Source organism: Onychomys torridus, chromosome 1, assembly GCF_903995425.1.
Source record: "Onychomys torridus chromosome 1, mOncTor1.1, whole genome shotgun sequence".
In the NCBI taxonomy this organism is placed as follows: Eukaryota; Metazoa; Chordata; class Mammalia; order Rodentia; family Cricetidae; genus Onychomys; species Onychomys torridus.
Genome location: NC_050443.1, coordinates 62814662 through 62835914, shown reverse-complemented (window position 1 = coordinate 62835914; position 21253 = coordinate 62814662). Strand labels below are relative to the sequence as shown.

Sequence of the window (21253 nt, the reverse complement as noted above, 5' to 3'; positions counted from 1 at the left end):
CCCAGACTGGTAAAAGAAATACTGTGAAGATGGGGGTGTGACCAAAGTAGTCTACAGATTCAATGCAATGCCCATCAAGATTCCCATTGCATTCTTTCTAGAGCTAGACAAAACAATCCTGAAATGTGTATGGTAATACAAAAGACCACACACTGCCAAAACAACCTATCTGTGAACATAAGCAGGGCATCACATTACACCATCTCCAACTATACTACAGAGCCACGGTGACAGAACAGCATGGCACCAGACAAAAAAGCATACATGTAGACCAATGGAATGTAAGTCTCAGAGATAGACTCAACACAGCTAAGGACATCCAATTTTTGATGAAGGTATTAAAACCATGAACTGGTTAAAAAAAAAAAAAAAGACAGCTTACTCAATAAATGGTGCTGGCAAAACTAGATATCCAACTGCAGAAGAATGGCATTAGATCTACATCTCCTGCCCTGCACACACACAAATCAATTCAAACTTAATCAAAGATTTTAAAGTATATACATAAAAAAACCATACATATGCTGCAAAAGAAAAGACCTTTAGTAATTGTGTATTTCCCCTCTCAAGATTTTAATATATAAAGTCTCTGGTTTTTAAAAAACTCAATTCTTTAGTAAATTAGATGATATAGCTTCAACAAAATACTAAGTGGCAGCCGGGCAGTGGTGGCGCACGCCTTTAATTCCAGCACTTGGGAGCCAGAGGCAGGTGGACCTCTGTGAGTTCGAGGCCAGCCTGGACTACCTAGTGAGTTCCAGGAAAAAGGTGCAAAGCTACACAGAGAAACCCTGTCTCGAAAAACTAAGAAAAACAAAAACAAAACAAAACAAAAAAACAAAACCTAAGTGACTAAGTGGGAAGATCTTCACCAATCCCACATCTGACAGAGGGCTGATCTCCAAAATATATAAAGAATCCAAGAAACTAGACTTCATAAAGCCAAATAATCCAATTTAAAAAATGGGGTATAGACCTACACAGAGAACTCTCAACAGAAGAATCTCAAATGGTAGAGAAACACCTAAAGAAATGTTCAACATCTTTAGCCATCAGGGAAATACAAATCAAAACGGCTCTGAGATTCCTTCTTACACCTGTCAGAATGGCTAAAATCAAAAACACAAATGACAGCTTACGCTGGAGAGGATGTGGAGAAAGGGGAACTCTTCTCCATTGCTGATGGGAGTGCAAACTTGTACAGCTACCTCAGAAATCAATATGGCGGTTTCTCACAAAATCAATCTACCTCAAGATCCAGCTATATGACTCCTGGCCATCTACCTAAAGGATGCTCAATCATAATACCACAAGGACACTTGCTCAACTATGTTCAGAGCAGCTTTATTTGTAAATAAATACAATTACCAGAATCTAGAAACAACCTAGATACCCTTCAACCAAAGAATGGAGAAAGAAAATGTGGTACATTTACACAATGGAATATTACTCAGCTGTTAAAAACAATATCAAGAAATTTGCAGGCAAATGGATGAGACCAGAAAAAAAAAAATCATCCTAAGTGAGGTAACCCAGACCCAGAAAGATGAACATGGCATGTACACATTCATAAGTGGATATTAGCTATAAAGTAAAGGATAGCCATGCTACATCCACAGATTCACAGAGACTAGGTAACAACAAGAAGGACACATGGATTTCCCTGGGAAGGGGAACTAGATCTCCCTGGGTGGACTGGGGGCAGGTGGAGATGGGAACTTAAGGGATCAGGTTGGGGTAGATGGAGAGGGAGGGTACTAAAGAGATGACTGGAAAGGGGGGCATTTTGGTGTTGGGTAGAAACCTGATGCAAGGGAACTCCCAGGATGACCCCAGCTAAGACTCCTAGCAATAATGGATATGTAATCTGAACTGGTCATCTGTGATTAGATTGGTGACTACCCCAATTGTCATCAGAGAGCCTTCATCCAGTAACTTATAGAAACAGATGCAGAGACCCACAGCTAAACATTAGGCCAAACTTGGGGAAATCTGTTCAAGAGAGGGAGGAAGGATGGTAGGAGCCAGGGGTCAAGGACATCATAAGAAAACCCACAGAAACAATTAACCTGGCTCATAGGAACTCAGAGTCTGAACCAACAACCAGGGAGCCTGCAAGGGACCAACCCACTCCCTCTCTATATACGTGGCAGTTGTGGGACTCCTGACAATGGGAGCAGAGGCTGTCCCTAGTGCTTTGGCTAGCTCGTGGAAACCATTTTCTCATACTGGATTGCCTTGCCCAGACTTAATACAAGGGAGGAGCTTAGTCTTACCACAACTTGATATGCCATGCTTTGATGATACCCATAGGAGGCCTGCACCTTTCCAAACAGAAACAGGAGTGGATGGGGGAAGACAGAGGGGGAAGTGGGGGAAGGCATGGGAGGAGAGGAGGGAGGGGAAACTGTGGTCAGGACATAAAATTAATTAATTAATTAATTAAATTAAAAAAACAAACCTAAGTGGTTTTAAGACACAGACTTTGTGTTACTCAGAGCACCTCTCTCTGTCTTCACCTTCCCTTCTTACCGAGGACATCACTGGTGGCCATGATGTCACATGTGTACATAGCTGCCATCAGGCGTTGAGGCTTCACCTGAAGAGCATAGCGACATGCTTCTTTCATGGTGGCAATCAGCTGCCCTGAGAAGGGTCCATAGCAGTCAGTGACTGGAGAGTCTCCTTTTGTGGAAGTGTCTTCAAAGGGCTTGGGGCAGCCATCTTGTTGCTCTTGGTTTTCATCTCCACTGTGACGGGCTTTACCTTCCTCCTGTCCCTCTCCTGCCAGATCACACTGTTCTTGGTTATGTCTATCATTTGCTCCTTGTTCTGCACATTTATTTAGTTCCCACTTTTCTAGAACAAAACAGACACCCATGAGGGGCTCCTCACACATGGGGCCAGAGAGGGTTGCTAGCTGGAAGCCACTCACAATGCTATTGCCAAAGTCTCGGAATCTACTGGCTTCTTTTGATTCTCTGCCAGCTGGGCCGGACCATACTGAGTTCTGGAAATCTTCACTTCTACTGACAAGGATGTTGGGCCCACATTTTCTTGGGCCAAATGACCAGATCTGGTCAACAGTGTTCCTCCATTTTCTCCCTATTAGGTGTTGCTCTAGTTTCCCTTTAAATTCCCCAATTTTCTCTTGGGTCTTCTGATGAATCGCCTGGGTATTTCTGCCCTCATTCAAGGAGGATGTCAAAAGTTCCATGGAACGAATCAAGTCACTGTTTTCTTCCAGAATCTGAGTGACCTCTTCTGGAAGAGGTATGGCCCGAACACTGAGTGTGGCTAGTTTATTGGGTGTCGTTATGGTGATGAGTCCATCAGAGTCAACATGGATGCCCTCTGGAATTTTGCTTTGTTCTTCTTTTGTTTGGTGTATGACAGCAACTTTTTGCTGTCTGCCTATTTCTTCATTGACCATGTCAACTTTGGGAGGTTTTGTGATTGTTTCTCTGAATGGAATAATGGGTTCAGACACACTGATGTGAATCTTTGCAAACCTATGAAATCGAGAGAAATAACAGATGGTTAGGATCATAGCCTTGTATCACACATAAATATAATGGAAAAACTCAGAAACATTAAAAATCCTTTTCTATGAGAGGCCTGTAATTTACATTCTATTTCAGTTCACAAAGTGCTCTCATTTCAGATTGAGAGACAAGCTCTGAGGAGAACGTACCTCTGGGGAGCTCTTTGCTTGTGCTAGACCGTCACTGCTTTCTTCTTCTGAAGACAAACAAACCATCTATTTAGGTAAGACCATTCTGAGTGGAAAATAAATACTGCAATAGGATCTGACACATGACTTGTTTAGAATCAAATTTGCCAGACCTGAGTCTGGAGACGAAGAGCCCTGAGATTCTAACTCTGAAGAGACAGTCAGAGACCTGCAATAGTCAGAGCCGAGCTGTACAAGACATTCCCAATTGACAAGGAGGCTCACACCAAGCCAGAACGGCCCAGGAATTTGTCTAGACTAGCATGTCACCATGAACTTTCTGCAGTGACAGGAAGCTCTCTACCTTCTCTGTGATGGCTGGGCACTGGAGACGTGGCTAATGCCACAGAAGAAACAGATGTTCAATTTTATTTAAAAATGTGAATAGCCACACTATGGCTGAGCATCGGAGAGGTGACTACTACTGCTGAGGAACTGAATGTTCAATGTCACTGGATTTTAGCCAATATTATTTAGACAGCTTCACACACTCAGTAGTGTCTGCAGTACTGCACAGCACAGGGCTCGAGCCATAACCTGGCACAGAAAGCGCCATTCCACATGGCACTGGGTTCCTTTCTTTCTTGTTGGCTATAAGCTGGCATGGACTGGCTCCGCCGGGCAATCTTGCCACTGTCAATTCACATTCCAGCTTTGGGGTACTCTTCTTCTGTATGTGGGTGTGTACATGCATAGACAAACACATTATATTGGTTTTCTGAAATCTCAGAATGATGCCTTCCCTGGGAAATTTGTTTCAGAAGGAAGCTGAATTCTGACAAATTCATCCTAGGTTTCTTTCTGTTTCTAACATTTTATAGATATGGTCCAAGTATTTTATTTTATGTCTTTTGATAAATTCAAAAACTCAATAAATGGATTCTTTAAATGAAAATGATATTCAAGTAGATTTTAGAATATAGAACCCAAAAGACTCTAATGTATAGAAGGGGAGAAAAGGCACAATAAAAGGTTACTTTCACTAAGAGCTAAAGCTATACAAGCAAGGGTTTGCTCTTCCAACTCCAGGGTACTCAAGACCGATGCCTACCACACATTCTATAAATTAAAAACTACTCTGCTACTAAAACTTGAGAGTATATGCAAATGAAACTATAGTTCAACCTCATCCTCACTCAGATGGAAAAGAGAGAGAAAACAACAATGAAAAGTATTAAGAAGTCATGTACATTTTGTTTTGTAATGGTTACTTACTACACTAAGCCATTATGCCAAGTGCTTTAAGAAGGTGTTATTCCTTAATAGAAACTAAACAATACAAGAAAAACCAGGGAAGTATATATATTATCCAAGCAGCTGGAGAGTGGAGAATCTAGGAGCTGAATCTTGGTCTGACTTTAGAGTTCATACTCTCTACCATTACAGTGCAGTAAAAGTTGAGTTTCAACAGCATGTTAAAGCAAAAATTCACAACACCAAGTTATTTTGACTATAGGTCATGTAAAATTAATTTGTATGAGGTCCATCAATATAATTAAAATTATAATATAATACATGCTAAAAAGTCAAAGTAATCTATACAATCACTATTTAAAATGATGAGTTTTCAATACTCATTCTTTGTTTAAAAAAAAAGTATTTAGAAATCTTAGAAATAATAAATGAATCTTAAAAATAAATCTTAGAAATAGTAAACGGCCATTGACTAGCTCCAAATAGCTAATCCAGTCTTTTCTTAACCATGTGATTCCCACACTCTGAGGGTCTAGTTTGCTACGGCATCAATTCTAGCGAGTCCTTCTTGTTGTGAGGAGCTCGGGTGGACCAGTGGACACGTGGACCTGAGCAGGCCACGCTATCAGTGTTGGCCCTTGCCAGGCACAAATTCACTCCTTTGCTTAGGTTTAGGAGCTACTGAGATAGCACTATTGAAAACCCAAACCCATTCTTTGTTTCGTGTTGTTAGAGCTCCTTGACAATTTATGAAAAGCATTTACTGGAATTTATAATTTCATGTGGCTAGGTAACAATTCCCTGGCACTTTGGCCAAAACAAAACAACAAACAAAAATCCCAATCAGAATCATGATAAAATTCCTTGTTTTAAGAATTATTACAGGCTTATAAAGTGACTTATTTTCACTGAGGTTTAATAAACATGGCAGTTAACTGTTGGAGGGCGGGTGGGTAGAAAGATAGTGAAATTAGTGTTTCTTTTCTTAAGAAAAAACCCTGTGAGTTCCAGCCTTATTTCAGGTAAGTCTCCAAGCCTGTGGTCGACATAAATCATTACACTTCTTTAAAATTTTTTTTTATTATGTGTTTTAATTTTATACATCAGCCATGGGTTCCCCTGTCCTCCCCCCTTCCCGCCCCATCCTCACCTTCCCCCAAGCCCCTCCCCACCATTCCCATGTCCTCCATGACCAAGACACCCCTGGGGATTCATTTAAACCTGGTGGATTCAGTACAGGCAGGTCCTGTCACCTCCTTCCAGGCTGAGCATGTGTCCCTGTGTAAGCCCTAGGTTCCAAACAGCCAGCTCATGCACTAAGGACAGGTCCGGCTCCCACAGCCTGGGTGCCTCCCAAACAGATCAAGCTATTCAATTGTTTCACTTATCCAGAGGGCCTGATCCAGCTGGGGGCTCCACAGCTGTTGGTTCATAATTCATATGCTTTCTTTTGATTGGCTATTTGTCCCTGTGCTTTTAGCAATCTTGGATTCAACAATTCACACTCTTACAGTCCCTCCTCTTTCTCGACAATTGGACACCTGGAGCTCCACCTGGGGCCTGGCTGAGGATCTCTGCATCCACTTCCATCAGTTATTGGACGAGAGTTCCAGCACGACAGTTAGGGTGTTTAGTCATCTGATCACTAGATTAGGTCAGATCAGGCTTTCTCTCGACCATTGCCAGCAGTCTACAGAGGATATATCATTGTGGATTTCTGGGGACCTCTTGAGCACTCTGCCTATTCCTGTTCTCGTGTGGTCTTCATTTATCATGGTCTGTTATTCCTCGTTCTCCCTTTCTGTTCTTGATCCAGCTGGGATCTCCTGCTCCCCTAAGCTTTCTTTCCCTCAAATCTTGCCCTTCATTACTCCCACTGTCGTCCAGGTTGTTCATGTAGATCTCATCCATTTCTCTGTCATTGGGTGATCCCTGTGTCTTTCCTAGGGTCCCATTTTCTAGGTAGCCTCCCTGGAGTTGTGATGACTAGACTGCTCATTACACTGTTTTAAAGGTGGTTTTTAGATTTTTTTTAATTTGCAGGTTTAAAAAAAAGGTTTACTATTTACTTATGTTTATATGTGTGTACCCATGTGAGTTTATGTGCATCGTGTGTGTGCAGGTGACCAAGAAGGCCAGAGAGCATCAGATTCCTGGAGCTGTGAGCTGCCTGAAGGTGGATGCTAGAACTGGAATCTGGGTCCTCTGCAAGAGCAGTGGGTGCTCCTAACTGTTGAGCCACCTGTCCAGTTTACAGCTGAGTTCTTAAAACAACCAAATGGGTCTGGAAACAGCTCAGCTGGTAAATAAAGCCCTTGCAGTGCAAGCATAGGACCTGAGTTGGATTCCTAGACCCACACGGAAAAGAAAAGCCAGTGTAGTGGTTTGTGCTTATAATCTTCGTGCTGAGGAGGAAAGCAGCTGGATTCCTGGGGCTTGCTAGACAGTTAGTTAAGTTTAGTTGGGATGCTCAGTATCTGAGGAATGATTGATATCCAAGGCCTCTACACACTCACATGCACCTCCCAATCCAAACATACATACAAAATAATACAATGGAAGCACAAATACTAAAATAAATACATAGAAAAATCGTAGGAATGGAAAGATAGTTTTAGAACTATAAGAGAATATATGTTTAAGTACTTCAAGAAAGCCAATTTCAAAGCTATCAAAACAGGGGCTACATCAATAATATTATATTGTTACCTTTTATTATAAAGTAACACAAAGGCGAAAACTACTTTGGATTTCTGAGGTTCCAAGAAGTCTGCTATAGAAATTGCTCATATGATTAAAGCCACTCCATGCTGTGGAGGGAAGGGTGTGGTTGCCAAACCCACAAGGCACCAGGAGCAGAGGCTCTGTAAAATCTGGCAATGCAGAGCCTGCTGTAGAGATATCTATCTATCTATCTATCTATCTATCTATCTATCTATCTATCCATCCAGATAAAAAGGAACGGTAGGCTTCTATCATATCTGTGCACAGTGCTTCCAGTAGGTTCCTACTCTATCTGCTTTGTACCTAATATCTGGATGCTAAGAACTGACAGTTCCTCTGGCTTAAGAGTCAACAACTGACACTCCACCTCTCCTCTGTGTACAAACTACAGATAGGTAAAAAAAAGTTGAAACAAGAGGCCTGCCCTATGAAAACTAAAAACCATCCTAGAAGGCCATAAATGTTCTTAATGAAATTGTGAAATGTAGTAGACACAAAGACCAGTACACAAAGAATCTACTGATTTGTAATCGTTTGGCTCAACGTGAACACCCCTATAAACAATAGCCCAAGCTAAACAACAGTTTCTGAAGCCATAAGAAGACACCTCCCCATCTCTTCCGAATCCCTCACTGGCAACCATAACCTTTTACTTTAATCTGCCCCGCCCCTCTGCCTTTACTATTTAAATGTAAACACTACAGTTTAATTATGTGCATACAAACATACATGTGTGCACATGGACACCAAAGACCAACAATGGGTGACTCCCTCAATCAATTTCCACTTAAACTAGTGACAGCCTAGGTTGGTGGCACACGCCTGTAGTTCCAGATGATGAGGAGGCTGAGGGGGAAGATTGCTGGAGCCCGGGAGTCTCAGGCCATCCCAGGCCATGCAGTGAGGCCCTCCTAGAACAAAGATGTCATCACGAGCATCCATTCGCGATAAACATTTGCCCAGCTTTGTTGCACAGAGAGATTTACAAGTGGGAGCTTTGCCGAGCTGAGGGAAGGAAGGGCCTGTTCTCCTAAGAGACAACCCAAACCAGACTCCAATAGTGTTCCAATTCCTACTCCCACGAGTTGTGTGGCAAGTGTGTCATGCTTCATTTCCTCCATCCCTTGAGAATGTCTTCAAAAACTTTGCACACTAGTGTGTACATAGAAGTATCTCACTTCGTGTGCCTGTGTATACAGGTATGTGTGCATACATGTGCTGGCTGGAACACAACTTGGCTCTTGTGCGTCAGAGGCCATCTTCCTGTTTTGAGACAGGGTCTCTCATTTGTCTGGTATTCACCAGGTAGATTAAGCCCCAGAGTTCGGCCTGTTGCCCCTTCCCTACCAACCGGATTACAAGTGAGTGTCAGCAATGGGTCAAGGGTCACCATTCAGGTCCTCATGCTTGCAAGGCAAGCCCTTGCCCCACGATGATCCAAGACCCTCACTCAGTTTTGATTTGCATTTTACCAAGTGCTGACTGGCTCTATACATCTTCCTGTTGTGATGTGCTTGTGAGTGTTAGTAACTCTTTTGGGTTGTGGCTTCTCTCAGGTTTAGTTGTTCCTTAGGACATACGGCTCACATGCTGTGGGTATTACAAAGGTTAGAACACACTGGTGCTCGCTCTTCTCCATAGACTTCATTGAGGATTAACTCTTCACTGTCACTTGTGCCTCTAACATCCCATTTAGAAGCACATTCTTGCCCAGATCCTATACATATTTAGTATCTCCTAGACAGTAGGAAGTTTCCAGTCTTTACACCTTTACCTGCAACCTGCTGGGATGGGAAATGAGAGTGCGCACTTCCCTCTCCCTCTCCCTCTCCCTCTCTATATATATATATATATATATATATATATATGTGTGTGTGTGTGTGTGTGTGTGTGTGTGTGTGTATATATATATATACACACACTAGGCAGCACTACTTACTGGAAAACCTGTCATTTCCTCATCCTGGTTTTGGGGTCTCTACTCAATAGTCCATCATCTCTGTGGTCACCATCACAGTCTTACTTCCTGTTGCTTTAAAGAACGACTGATTTCCAGTTTTCTAGCACAGCGAGAACACCCACCTGGTATTCTTCTTTGGTTATTATTAACCCTTTGCATTTGCACACATATTTTCAAATCAGCTTGAGAAGTCTTACACACATGAGAAACCCAGGCCTCAGCAGAACTGCAGCCATAGCAAAAAGACTTGAGCAGGATTGCCCCCCACTCGACTGCCCCTGATCTTTGGCCCTAGCTACCTACCTAGAGAGAGACAGAGAGGAAAGAGGAGAGAAGAGAGAAGAGAGGAGAGAGGAGAGAGGAGAGAGGAGAGAGGAGAGGGGAGAAGGAGGGAGAGAGGGAGAGGGAGAGAGAGGGCGAGAGAAGGAGAGAGAGACTGAGACTCTTCACCCCACAAGGAAGGGCCAATCAGAAGCCATGGACACCTCACTCATAGGGAAGGGCCAAAGTGGACAAACAACTCCAGGTGTCCTTCTGATGAAACTAAAATGTTGCAATTAGCTAGATCCAAGAGAGCCAATCAGCTCAGTCCAGGTACTCCTAACCAGGGCTTGAGCCAATCCCAGGTCTATTAACTAGGCAGTCTTGGAATTCCCCCAAGCCTCCCCATTGTCTAGCCACTATAAAAACCCTCACCCAGTGTTGTTCAGGGTTTCTCCTGCTCTGCTGCTGTGTCAGTTGGACAGAGAGGCCCAAGTTAACTTGCATTAAAGATTCTTTGTTTTTGCATTGGACTTGGTCTTTTGGTGATCCTTTGGGGATCAGAGTTTGGGCACAACACACATGGGGGTGGGGAGTAAATGGACAATATACATCCTTCAAAGTCATGTGCCAGGTGACATATTCCTCAATCAGCCCCTACCCAACAGACCATTCAGTAGAATTCCTTCTTATGACTGACTTGTCACAGGGCACTGGGATACTGCAGATTACCTTGGCCCTTTGCCAACACCACTTGTTATGTTCCTTGGAGTTCAAAAGCAGAACCTGCAAGTCATAAAGCACTGCCTGACTGAGCCGATGTACCCACCCACCATCCCCTACGGGACTTGCACCCAGCCTAGCTGACTTCTCTACTGACTATATAAGGAGTAGAGAGATTCCTTTCTTCTAGGGATCCAGGTGACCTCTGAGTTCTGACAGGGAAACACTGGACTTGAGGTTATACATGTCACAGGAAACCTCCTGACATGACAGGAAATATTTTGTTTGTCTTGAGGGAGTGTGTGGTCAATGGTCCTTTAGTCTAACAGTTAAAGACCATTTCAGAATTTCTCTGGGATTGACAGGCACTACAACATATATCTGTAATGCTATTACCAGGGAGGCTGAGGCAGGAGGATTGTGACTTCAAGGTTAGCCTGCATTCTATACAGGGAAACTCTACTTTAAAAAAAAAAAAAAGAAAGAAAGAAAGAAAGAAAGAAAGGAAGGAAGAAAGAAAGAATGAATGAATAAATAAAGGAGAGAGAGAGAGGACTTTGTGGTATTTTAATAAAGCAGTATATACTTTTTCAAAAGATTTGTTATAGTTTTCATTGTTCTCAATCAATATAAGAAATTATCTTTAGTTTTTGGATATTAATATTTTCTAAGAATGTTTATATATTTGTATTTATTGGAATTACTCAATACTATGTTAATGGTACGTTTCTAGAACGCTAATTTCTTTTATAAAACATATTTGGATTTTTTACCCCCAGAAGTGAAAAAGAATCTACAGTGAAAACCCTGAGGTATAAACATAGAACTACTAAAACAAGTTTTAGGCTTAAGGAGAAAGTGGTTTTCAAAATAAGTGAAAGCATCAAAGAATGATTTTTAAGAAAGAGTGAGTAGCCTGAGACTGTGAGATGATTCAGCATGGATCTACCTTGGCAGATGGAGAGTGAAGGGAGAGGGGTTGATAACCTAATTCACAAACAGGGAGACCACATTCGAAAGCTACATTTGTAAGGAACTGAGTCTAGGCCACACCACCCTGAGCAGCTCTGATCTCGGGATCTCAGAAGCTAAGGAGGGTCGGGCCTGCTAGTGCTGGGACGGGAGGAACCCTCTGGGAACCATGGTTATCTGGAGGACAGTGTACCTCATGATTTACTCAAATGGGACTCCAGTGACTCTAAGAGAGTGGTGACAAGAGATGGAAATCTACCTCCCAGTTTTGTGTGGACCATGGCTGTATAAACACAGAAAAGAGAAACGGAACAGTGGCATTCTCCAGTGAAGAAGACATGAGAGCCTTCGCCATCTGGAAGGAGATCCCGCCTCACCCCAGGACACCACTGCACACTGCCACCATAGTCCATGGTTATTTGGTGCGCTGCAGTGGGCTCCTGTATTACCAGTCTGTGGGGTCAATGTGCGGGCGAGTGACACACACAGGGACCACACATTCTATTTAGACATGATCAGAACAACCACTTACAGCTATCCAGGTTATCAATATTATCATGACAGAAATCTTTAATTTTTTTTTTTTTTTTTTTTTTTTTTTTTTTTGAGACAGGGTTTCTCTGTGTAACAGACCTGACTGTCTTAGAACTTGCTCTGTAGACCAGGCTGGCCTTGAACTCACAGAGATCCACCTGCCTCTACTGCCCGAGTGCTGGGATTAAAGGCCTGTGCCACTACCACCCAGCTTTCATGACAGAAAATTTAAAAATAAAAGGAAAAAGGGCCTTTAAAGGAAAATTCTCATTGTTTTCATTAGCAAACACAGAGTATATATTACAGCAACTAACGTTCGTCTTCCAGGTTGTGGTGTTCTTAAAACACAGTCACATGAAAGGGTGACAAAAGTGTGGGCCAACTGGCTCTTTCAAACACTAGGGTGGTTACAGCCTGTGCTTCTGAGTTAGCAGTGACCGCTGCACAAGCCTGTCTTGGGCAGACAAGCAGAGCTCAGCACAGATAGCTGTAGATACGTAAATTCCTACAGACCGCGTGGGCTTATAAACCTGCATGCTCATAACAGTTATTTCTGCATATCACCCGGAAATCGGTATTCTTCTATGCTTTCCTTATTTCTCTAATAAACATACATTATCAACAAAACAAAGAAGAAAATCATTTTTTTTTTATAAAAAATGACTTGGTATGCTAATATAATGACTTACATATAACCTTCATAGAGAAATTTCCATCAGATTTACATTGTAGAGTCCACAAGAAGTCTATCCTAATTACAGCCTGTATTTATACGATTGTTGTTGCTTTGATATGTGCTTAAAATATAATATATATGAAAATGTTTTATTACTTAAGCTAAATGCAAAATTTTTCAAGTATATGAAATTCATGTCAGTTTCCAGCTATTAAAATTTAAATTTATGATTCAATAGCAGTTTTATGTCTGGATTGAGGGCACCACATTTTTCTCCTAAAGTAAAGCACAGTCTTAGTTTGACCTGTTTGGGAAACATTAAAACATCTCATTGGTTTTAGAATTATCACTTCTCCATCTCTAGCATTTTAATCTGACCTTTCTCTTAAGTCATCCAAACATCGCTGAAGGTGGACCTCCCCGGCTGTGACCAAAACATGCTCTCCTGTTTCCTGAATTAAAATCTGGACACAGGGATCAGCTTGGTTTAATAGCTTCATTCCTTTCACAAGCTGAGGCATTTCACCTAGATGACAAAATGAAACAAATTATCAATGGCATACCAACCAACATGATCTAGAAACAACAGCTGTGGCCACGGCAGGAGCGTTCCCTGAAATAAGTGCCTAGGTCACAGTGATGTGAAGAGATTACCTTCTTGTAATTGACTTGGACAGACAGACGGCTAGGACAAGACTCACACAGGCTTATCATTAGCATGCCAAGGTGACTTACATGGCTTAGATCTCTTCATCAAATTCTTAGCAGATACAAACTACCATCACCATGCCTGCGAATGCACCTCTGCCTCATTAATAACACTTGTATTACATATCTAGAAATAGAGCAATACTTCCCCAAATAGTACATATTAAATTAAGACAGACACACAAAGCATTTGTGATGACATTTGAGAACTTCTACAACTTCATACTAAATAACTTGTAAGTCGGGCTTGGTGACACAGACCTACAACCCCAGATCCTCAGGGGCTGAGGCAGGAGAATCTCCATTTCAAGGTTTGCTGTGCTACAGAATAAATTCAAGGACAACCTTTAGTGAGACTGTCTCAAGATAAAACCAGTAACAGGGTTGCTTAGAGGTGCATTTTCGGGGGCAGCTTGCCTGTTTACTGTGCACAAGGCCCCCGAGGTTGACTCCTAGCTCTAAAAGAAACCAAACAAAGCAAGACAAACCTATTTGTGAAAGCGCCTGACAGAACCGTGGGGTTCAGATCTGCAGTAACCAGCTACTGTACCCTCCCACATTCCACCCTGTGTGGGTGCCTGGTACATAACTGCTCCTACCCAATGGCGCATGGAGTTGAGGGCACTGATGGGGACTGAGATCTGCACTGGGGATTTGCTTTTTCATTCCTACATACTCAGCGGCCACTCTGCCTCCAAGGCAGACCAGGCAAGTCTCTTGATGCTGTGTGAACATTTTGAGGGCATTCTTACACAGTACCGCTTTGATTCAACATTGTACTTTACAGTTCTTCAGTGTCCAACTTCCAACACACAAAAGCACAGGAGCCTTCTGCAAGGCAGAGAGGCCTGACGGAAGCCTGCTAATTAAAGGATAGGGAGAGACTACAGAACTCCAATGCTGCTTTACTTTTGAACTGAAGTTCTAAAAATAACCACCACTATTTATAGCGTTAAGATGCCAGGCAAGCATTTCAGAATCAGGCCTCAGGAGGAGTGGACAGATTAATACTCTCATTGTGCACAGGAGGAAACAGCTGGAGAACGTGAAGGAACCTGTGTCTAGAGCAAAGAGCAACTAGATGACAGAAGCTGGTTCTGAAGCTGCTTGGCCAGCCTTAGAGCCTAGGCGCTGTCCATAGACATCACAGCCTCACAGAGCAGCAGACTGCAAGCCACCCCGAGTGCAGGGAATCCCAGTGGGCACCCTCTCATCTCATGCTCCTTTCACTATTTCGTGGCTTCCCTTTGCTTCTCTAGGTAGATTTGATAGTGCTGGCTTGACTGTCGGAGAATTTGAAATCTACTCCAAGGATTGCTACACAGACACTGGTAACACTCACAGCACAGGAAACCAGCAATACCAGGAAGACAAAGCCTGTCTTTAGCTTTCCATCAGCTGAATGACAACGTCCAACCGACACACACTTGTCTCTGTTCCAGCACACTTAGATCTGTCTCTAAGCCAAAGGCAACAGTTTAGGAATAAGAGAAGAAGACAGTTTTAGAATCAAATTTGAGACTTGGAGACAACATTGAATCAGGGATTTGGAAATGCTTCTGGTAGCCATTCTGTGGCCAAAATCAACACAAACACTTCATACATTAACCTTTTAAAGTCTGTAGGGTGATTTTCTTCCCTTATTTTAAAAATCTTATGAATGGACAGTTCACTCATGACACAGAAATAGACATTAAGGAGTGTAAGAGAAAGTGACACCAGGAAACGTAGATATTTATTTCCTGCATTTCGTCAAGAACTCGGTGTAAGTGGTCAATGTCCTAAAATAAGCACCATGCTTCAGTGCAGGCTGTCAGGGAGGCACTTCTTCACAACCATCATTAAAACCAAGGGTTGCAACAATGGAGCCTAGGAGAGACCTCTGAACAGTTACGCACAATGTGCCAAGTCAAAAGTTCAAAATTAATGAAGCACTGTTCAGCAGCCAGCCTTGCAGGTGACATCTTGGTCTCCTGATGTTCAGCTCCACTTTGGTGCTCTCTGACAGTGAGAGTAACACTGGACAACAGAACACTGCGGAGGTGGTGATGGTGACTGCCCAAGCTAGCTCTGGACACAGTCAGTCACTGTGCTCTGCTGCAGGACACTTGAGAACCAAGTGGAAGGGCCCTGTGGAGGCCTGAGGGCTGAACTATAGCCAACATTTGAGCCCATGTAAATGAGCCTTGGAAGCATCATCAGCCTGTAGGTGGCTGTAACCCAAATCTGTAGGAAAGCCACTGGTTGGTGACTCTAAGCTCAACTACCTCCAAATTCCTGACCAAAAGGACAGATACATGATTAGTGTTTCAGACTATTAAATTTTGGGTTTTCTTGCTATGTACTATTAGATAATTAATATAACTACAAACCACAATTACAAATAGTATGTATATGTACAAAAACCCCCCACAAAAGTGTAGTTACTTTATTTCTTAATTTAAAAATAATTTCTATTTTTGGTGTTTCATGATATATACAAAACATTAACAGAAAAATCTGGAAGCCCTATTTTAGCTAAGGAGGCTTTCTTAAATTTCTCCTCTGTCTCTGAAGCAGAGGTGTGAATCCTGAATGCAGAACTTCTATTTTATTTTAAATTATGTGTACATGTGTGTATTTGTGCACATGAGTCAAGTGCCTTCAGCGTCCAGAAGAGGACTCTGAATTCCCTGAAGTAGAATTGTCGTGAGCAACTTGCCATGGGTGCTGGAAAATTAACATGTGTCCTCAGCAAGAGCAGAATATAATCTTAATTGATGAGCCATCTCTACAGTATCAGTTGCTTTCTATTTTTAGTTTTAAAACTTTTCTAGTGTTTGGGATCAGACAAATTAGGCTTTGGACCTCCTTAACTCCTTTATGCCTTAGTTACCCTCACATGAAGATGAGATAAAAACAGTACTGATGGCTGCTGACGGGGTTAGATGACAACTCAACGTCTAATCGGCACTAGACTGTCGGGAAACACACGTGATTAATGAGAATAATGGAAACAGTGATGGCCTGGGGACATTTGGGGGTGTCTGTTGAGTTCTGAGTAACTTTGCGTGTAGGGAGCAGAGGCTGGCCAGCAGGCCTCATAACTCCAGCTTGAGAAATCCAAGAAGAAAAGTGAGAGAACAAATGGGTGTGGTTCTCTTTGACAGAGCAAATGGCTCAGCTCTGGATGAATCCAGTTTATCACAAAAAAGATGAGAGGTCTCAAAGTGTACAGGAATAGGAGTGGGTCCTCCCAGGGCGTCCCTGGCAGTGTTACTGGGAGTCTTGTGAGACTGTGGGCCCATGGACAAAGGGGTTATGGCCCAAGGAAGGATGAGCATAAGACAGCGGAGCCAAGAGCAAACAGAGCACGTGAGGACTCATGGCATGGGGACAGTGTGAAGGAGAGGTTCCTAGACACTCTGAGGATGAAACGAGAAGCTGGATAGACAAAGAGTATCACAGTCAGAAACTGAAATATACCAACGGGCACTGTACTGATACAGTCAAAGAACAAGCTGTCTCAGCAGGAACAGCCTATCTTATGGGAAAACAGCAAACATTTCTTTAAAATTATAATGAAAATTGCGTGCCCCTTTCAAAGGTTTCAATTTAGGTTTTAGAAGCTCAGAGAAGTTTAGGGAAATGCACTTTGTCCTCCAAGTGGATAACTAAATAATTCTCTTTAACTACCGTTTTTTAGACAGAGTAAAGGAAATTAATGTCATTCAGAGCACACCACGGACAGGAAAGAAGCCAGGTTTTGGGTAGGACCCTTCACGTCTGGAAGCATATGGGGCAGCTCATTCCAGGGATGATGCTGTCTTCTGGCCTCTTCAGGTATCCCCACACACGTGCATGTACAGAAATAGACACACTTACACACAAATAAATCAATCTAAAAAAGGGGGAATTAGTAAATATCTGATAATTTAAGATGCTCTAATATATTAATAGCCAATTTCTAACAGGCTGTTTTGGGTATCACTCTGTGCTACACTATCGGGGCTAAATCAAAGGGCAGCAGAAGCAGCTTCTGGGACCCAGGGACACGAGCAGCTAATTCTACGCCTTAAAACTTGGAGGGAGAAGAAGTTCTCAGGTCTCAGATCTAGGGAAAGGAAGGAGGCCATCAAGTCCTTTAGCAGAGAACTGCCTTTCACTCACTTGCTCTAGGCTCCCTTAAGGGAAGGTCTGTAGCATCTTCGTTGCCCATTACTAGGTACCAGGAAGAGCTATATCACAGAGGGACAAATAAATATGCACATTAAAAGGGGAGGCAGGCTAGGTGTGGTGGCACATGCTTTTAATCCCAGCACTCAGGAGACAAAGGCAGGCGGACCTCTGAGTTTGAGGCCAGCCTGGTTCCATAGTAAACTCCAGGCCATAGCGAGTTCCACGCCAGCCAGAGCTATGTAGAGAGACCCCATCTCAAAAGCGAAACAGCAAACAAAACAACAACAACAAACCCATGCCAGTAGCATATGCTTCTAAAGCAGGGCCGTCTTACTTGGGTGCTTCGGTTCCACAGCGACTCTCACGATCGGGGTGGCTTCAAAGTTGAGTGGAATGAATGGAGGGCAGGAGGGCAGACTGCACAAAGTGGCAGATTTTAGAACGAAGTCCTGGAGGCCTCCAATGCCTGCAGAGAGAGAAAGAGCCATGGGATCAATACAGGATGATGAAGACTGAACTTACAGTAGAAAAATGACAGCACAGACCTAGGCCGTACCTAGTACACTACCGAAGCGACAAGGAATGAGTCAGGCATCCACTGTTAGCTCGTTCCTAACCCAGGTAATATTCTCTTGTCAAAAATACAGAAGTTCTGGATGGTGTGGTGGCGCACGCCTTTAATCCCAGCACTGAGGAGGCAGAGGCAGCCAGATCTCTGTGAGTTCCAGGCCAGCCTGGTCTACATAGTAAGTTCCAGACTTGCCAGGGCTAATATAGCAAGACTGTGTTCCAAAAATCAATCAAACAAACAAACAAAAAACCCACAGAGATTTGCTGGTTTTTCTTTTTCAGATAAACATGTCAAGTTACATCAGGTTTAGTGGAAGTGTATCTACTTTGATAATAGAAATGATCACTTGCAGGTTTTGTGCCAGTGTATTTTGTATGTACATGTTCACGTGACCATGTGTATATTGCCTGGGGGGTGCATGCACACGAGTGTGTACATTCATGGAGGCCAGAGGCAGACTTCAAGTATCTTCTTCAATTGCTTTCTGCTTTGTTTTCCAAGACAGGGTCTCTTGTTGAATTCAAAGTTCACCAACTGGCTAGACTAGTTGGCCACAAGCCCAGGGATGTGTCTGTCTCCTTTTCTCCAGTGCTGGGGTCACACTGGGGCTCTTATGTGGATGTTGGGGACCCAAACTCAGCTTGTACAGCAGACACTTTCCAGACTGAGCCACCTCTCCAGACCCCATTTTTAGATATTTTGTCTGAAAACGAGTATTTCAAGTTATAGTTTGTAGTCTCTCTTTAAAATATATATTAATTTTATAAATATGAATCTCTGCTAAAATAACCATTTTGCTCAACGTATTTACACATGGATGAAGGGAATTCAGAAGTCTATAGTGTGGCATGGCTACTGAGTATTTAACCCCCTAGGTATTCTGACTTCTACTTCAGGTTTAAAGAGAATTCCCTCTCTAGGCTTCGGAATGATGGTTGCACAAGACTCTGAAGGGTACATATGTTCTCTGGGTAGATGGGAGTAAAGGGAGTATATTATAGAGATGCAAGGACACTCTGACCTCACATCCAGAATCAGAGTGGGCGATATTGAGAAGACATCAAGAACATGCACAAGGATCATTGTGCCATTGTGTTGAAATAAAAAAGACTGAGAAGGCTAAGTGGGAAAGTTGGAAGGAGATCGTCCAGTTTAGTACAGTAGCCCGGCTGGGAGAGGTGACCCGAGGCAAGGACTCTGTACACACACTGGAATGGCAGCTTACAGGACTCTCCCTGTCTGACCACACCAGAGGAAACTTGCCAACTAGAGAGCATTCAGATTCACCATCTCATGAAGCCTTCTTCCAAATGCAAGTGAATGCTTTCTGTTCATTCTACTATGATCAAGTCTGCTGCTCCAAGCATACCTGTTTGGTAAAGTCTGCATTCCTTAACACTGCACCCATTGGCCCAGCACCCAGAAGTCGGCCTGGCTGCAGCTTCCTGTTTGTCTCCCTGATATCAGGATCTAACTGATCCTGGAGCTGGCCAACTCCAGCAGGGCTACTAGAAATAGCCTCATCTCCAGTGAGGCCGGGCTTCAGGAAAACCCCATAGTAAATATTCTCTTTCAGACTTCATTCATCTTCGGTCTGACCTGACAGCGGCACTTCCTTCCTGCACACACAGCACCCGGGTTTCACTGGAGGCCAAATGCTGCTCTTCCCTCTACACCAGAAGGGCTATGAGCTGCAGATGGTCAGTGAATCTGAACCTAGCTCTCTGACTTCTGGTTTACATGTTGCTCTTCCAGTAACCGAATCTACTCTTGCTATTTAGATCTGCTCAGACCTGCTGGCATGACAAGAACTCCCCCAAACAGAAGAGTCAAGGCCGTAAAACCCAAAGCATAGGAAATGACCTGAAGGGCCTAAGACCTTTGCTAGCTGTATTACAGGTCACCTACTGTATTTATTCTAGAATATAATTTAAAGGTACAGGAAAAGGACCATCCAGGTTATCTGGGCAAATCACAGTAGAATGACTTAAAATCTCTTTGAGAACTTCTTCACAGGATACAAGGCAACATTGACTGTGCAGCTTGCTTTTATACTACACACAATTTGAAACAAAATTTTTGCCTTAAAAATAATGCCATCAAATTCAGTTCTGAAAAGACAAAAAACTGCAAACACATTTCCTAATACCCTCACACCAGCACACTGCTGCTATTTCCGTGCTCGCCTCCCCGCCCGGTGCTCTCCTCTTGGGCACACACCTTCACTCTATCACGACTTTTTCACCTCAATCATCTCAGTCAATACTATAATAATTAGCCAGACATGGAATCCCCACACTCAGGAGGCTCAAGCAGGATATGATGAATTGGAGTCAATTTGTGCTGTACAGACCTTTTCTTAAAACAAAACTCAAACCTTGCTGCTCCCTTCAACTATGACTTGGAGGGGAGGGCATACTCCCAAGAAATCATTTCAAAGTTTCTGAATTAGGAAGAGATTGGTTCCAAGTGAAAAATCCCAAATGATGGTGGCCATCAGTTTTTAGTCCCTATATTTATTAAAAAAACAAAACAAAACAAAAAAAACCCAGAAAAGCCAGATTAAGGAATACGTTGATAAAAGCAGTCTATGGGGAAAAAGAATCTCAGCTTTGTTTGTTTTTGTTTTGTTGTTTGTAACTAACTGAAGGTAAATGAGTGTGCATGCTAGCGTGCCTCACAGACAGGATGACAGTTACCAGAACCAAGTAAATGCTGAGTTCTTCAGCAGGGCACAGAGGCCCTGGCTAGGCTCTATATCACTCATTTGATTCTGTTAAGTCAAATATTAATATTCTGTAATGTTAGCAGGCCATTCTTTTCCAGGCTGTCCCTAACACTCCCCTTTAAGAAGTAGCTCAGGCATAGACAATACATAAAGCACACAGAGAAAGACCTGTTAGCGATATTTTGCAGACTCAGAAGAGGGTTGGCTTTCTGCTCCATGGGCTAAGCCACTCCAGCACCAGGCTGCCCTGCAGGCAGGAAGATGGCAAAGCTACCACTAAATACTAATACTGCTTTCCAGGGGCCAGCCAG

The 21253-nt window shown here is 42.9% G+C and overlaps 1 protein-coding gene across 2 annotated transcripts in view; it reads right to left on the bottom strand.

Annotated features, from left to right (window-relative positions):
* The window catches only part of Efl1 (elongation factor like GTPase 1), a 118813-nt gene that overhangs the window by 14011 nt on the left and 83549 nt on the right, over positions 1-21253 (bottom strand). For both annotated transcript variants that reach the window (XM_036167572.1, XM_036167564.1), the window contains exons 16-18: positions 17978-18109; positions 13156-13303; positions 2533-3512 (exon numbers count right to left, since the gene is read on the bottom strand). In XM_036167572.1, the coding sequence (XP_036023465.1) occupies positions 2533-3512; positions 13156-13303; positions 17978-18109 (1260 nt within the window). The remainder of the gene's footprint in view (positions 1-2532; positions 3513-13155; positions 13304-17977; positions 18110-21253) is intronic.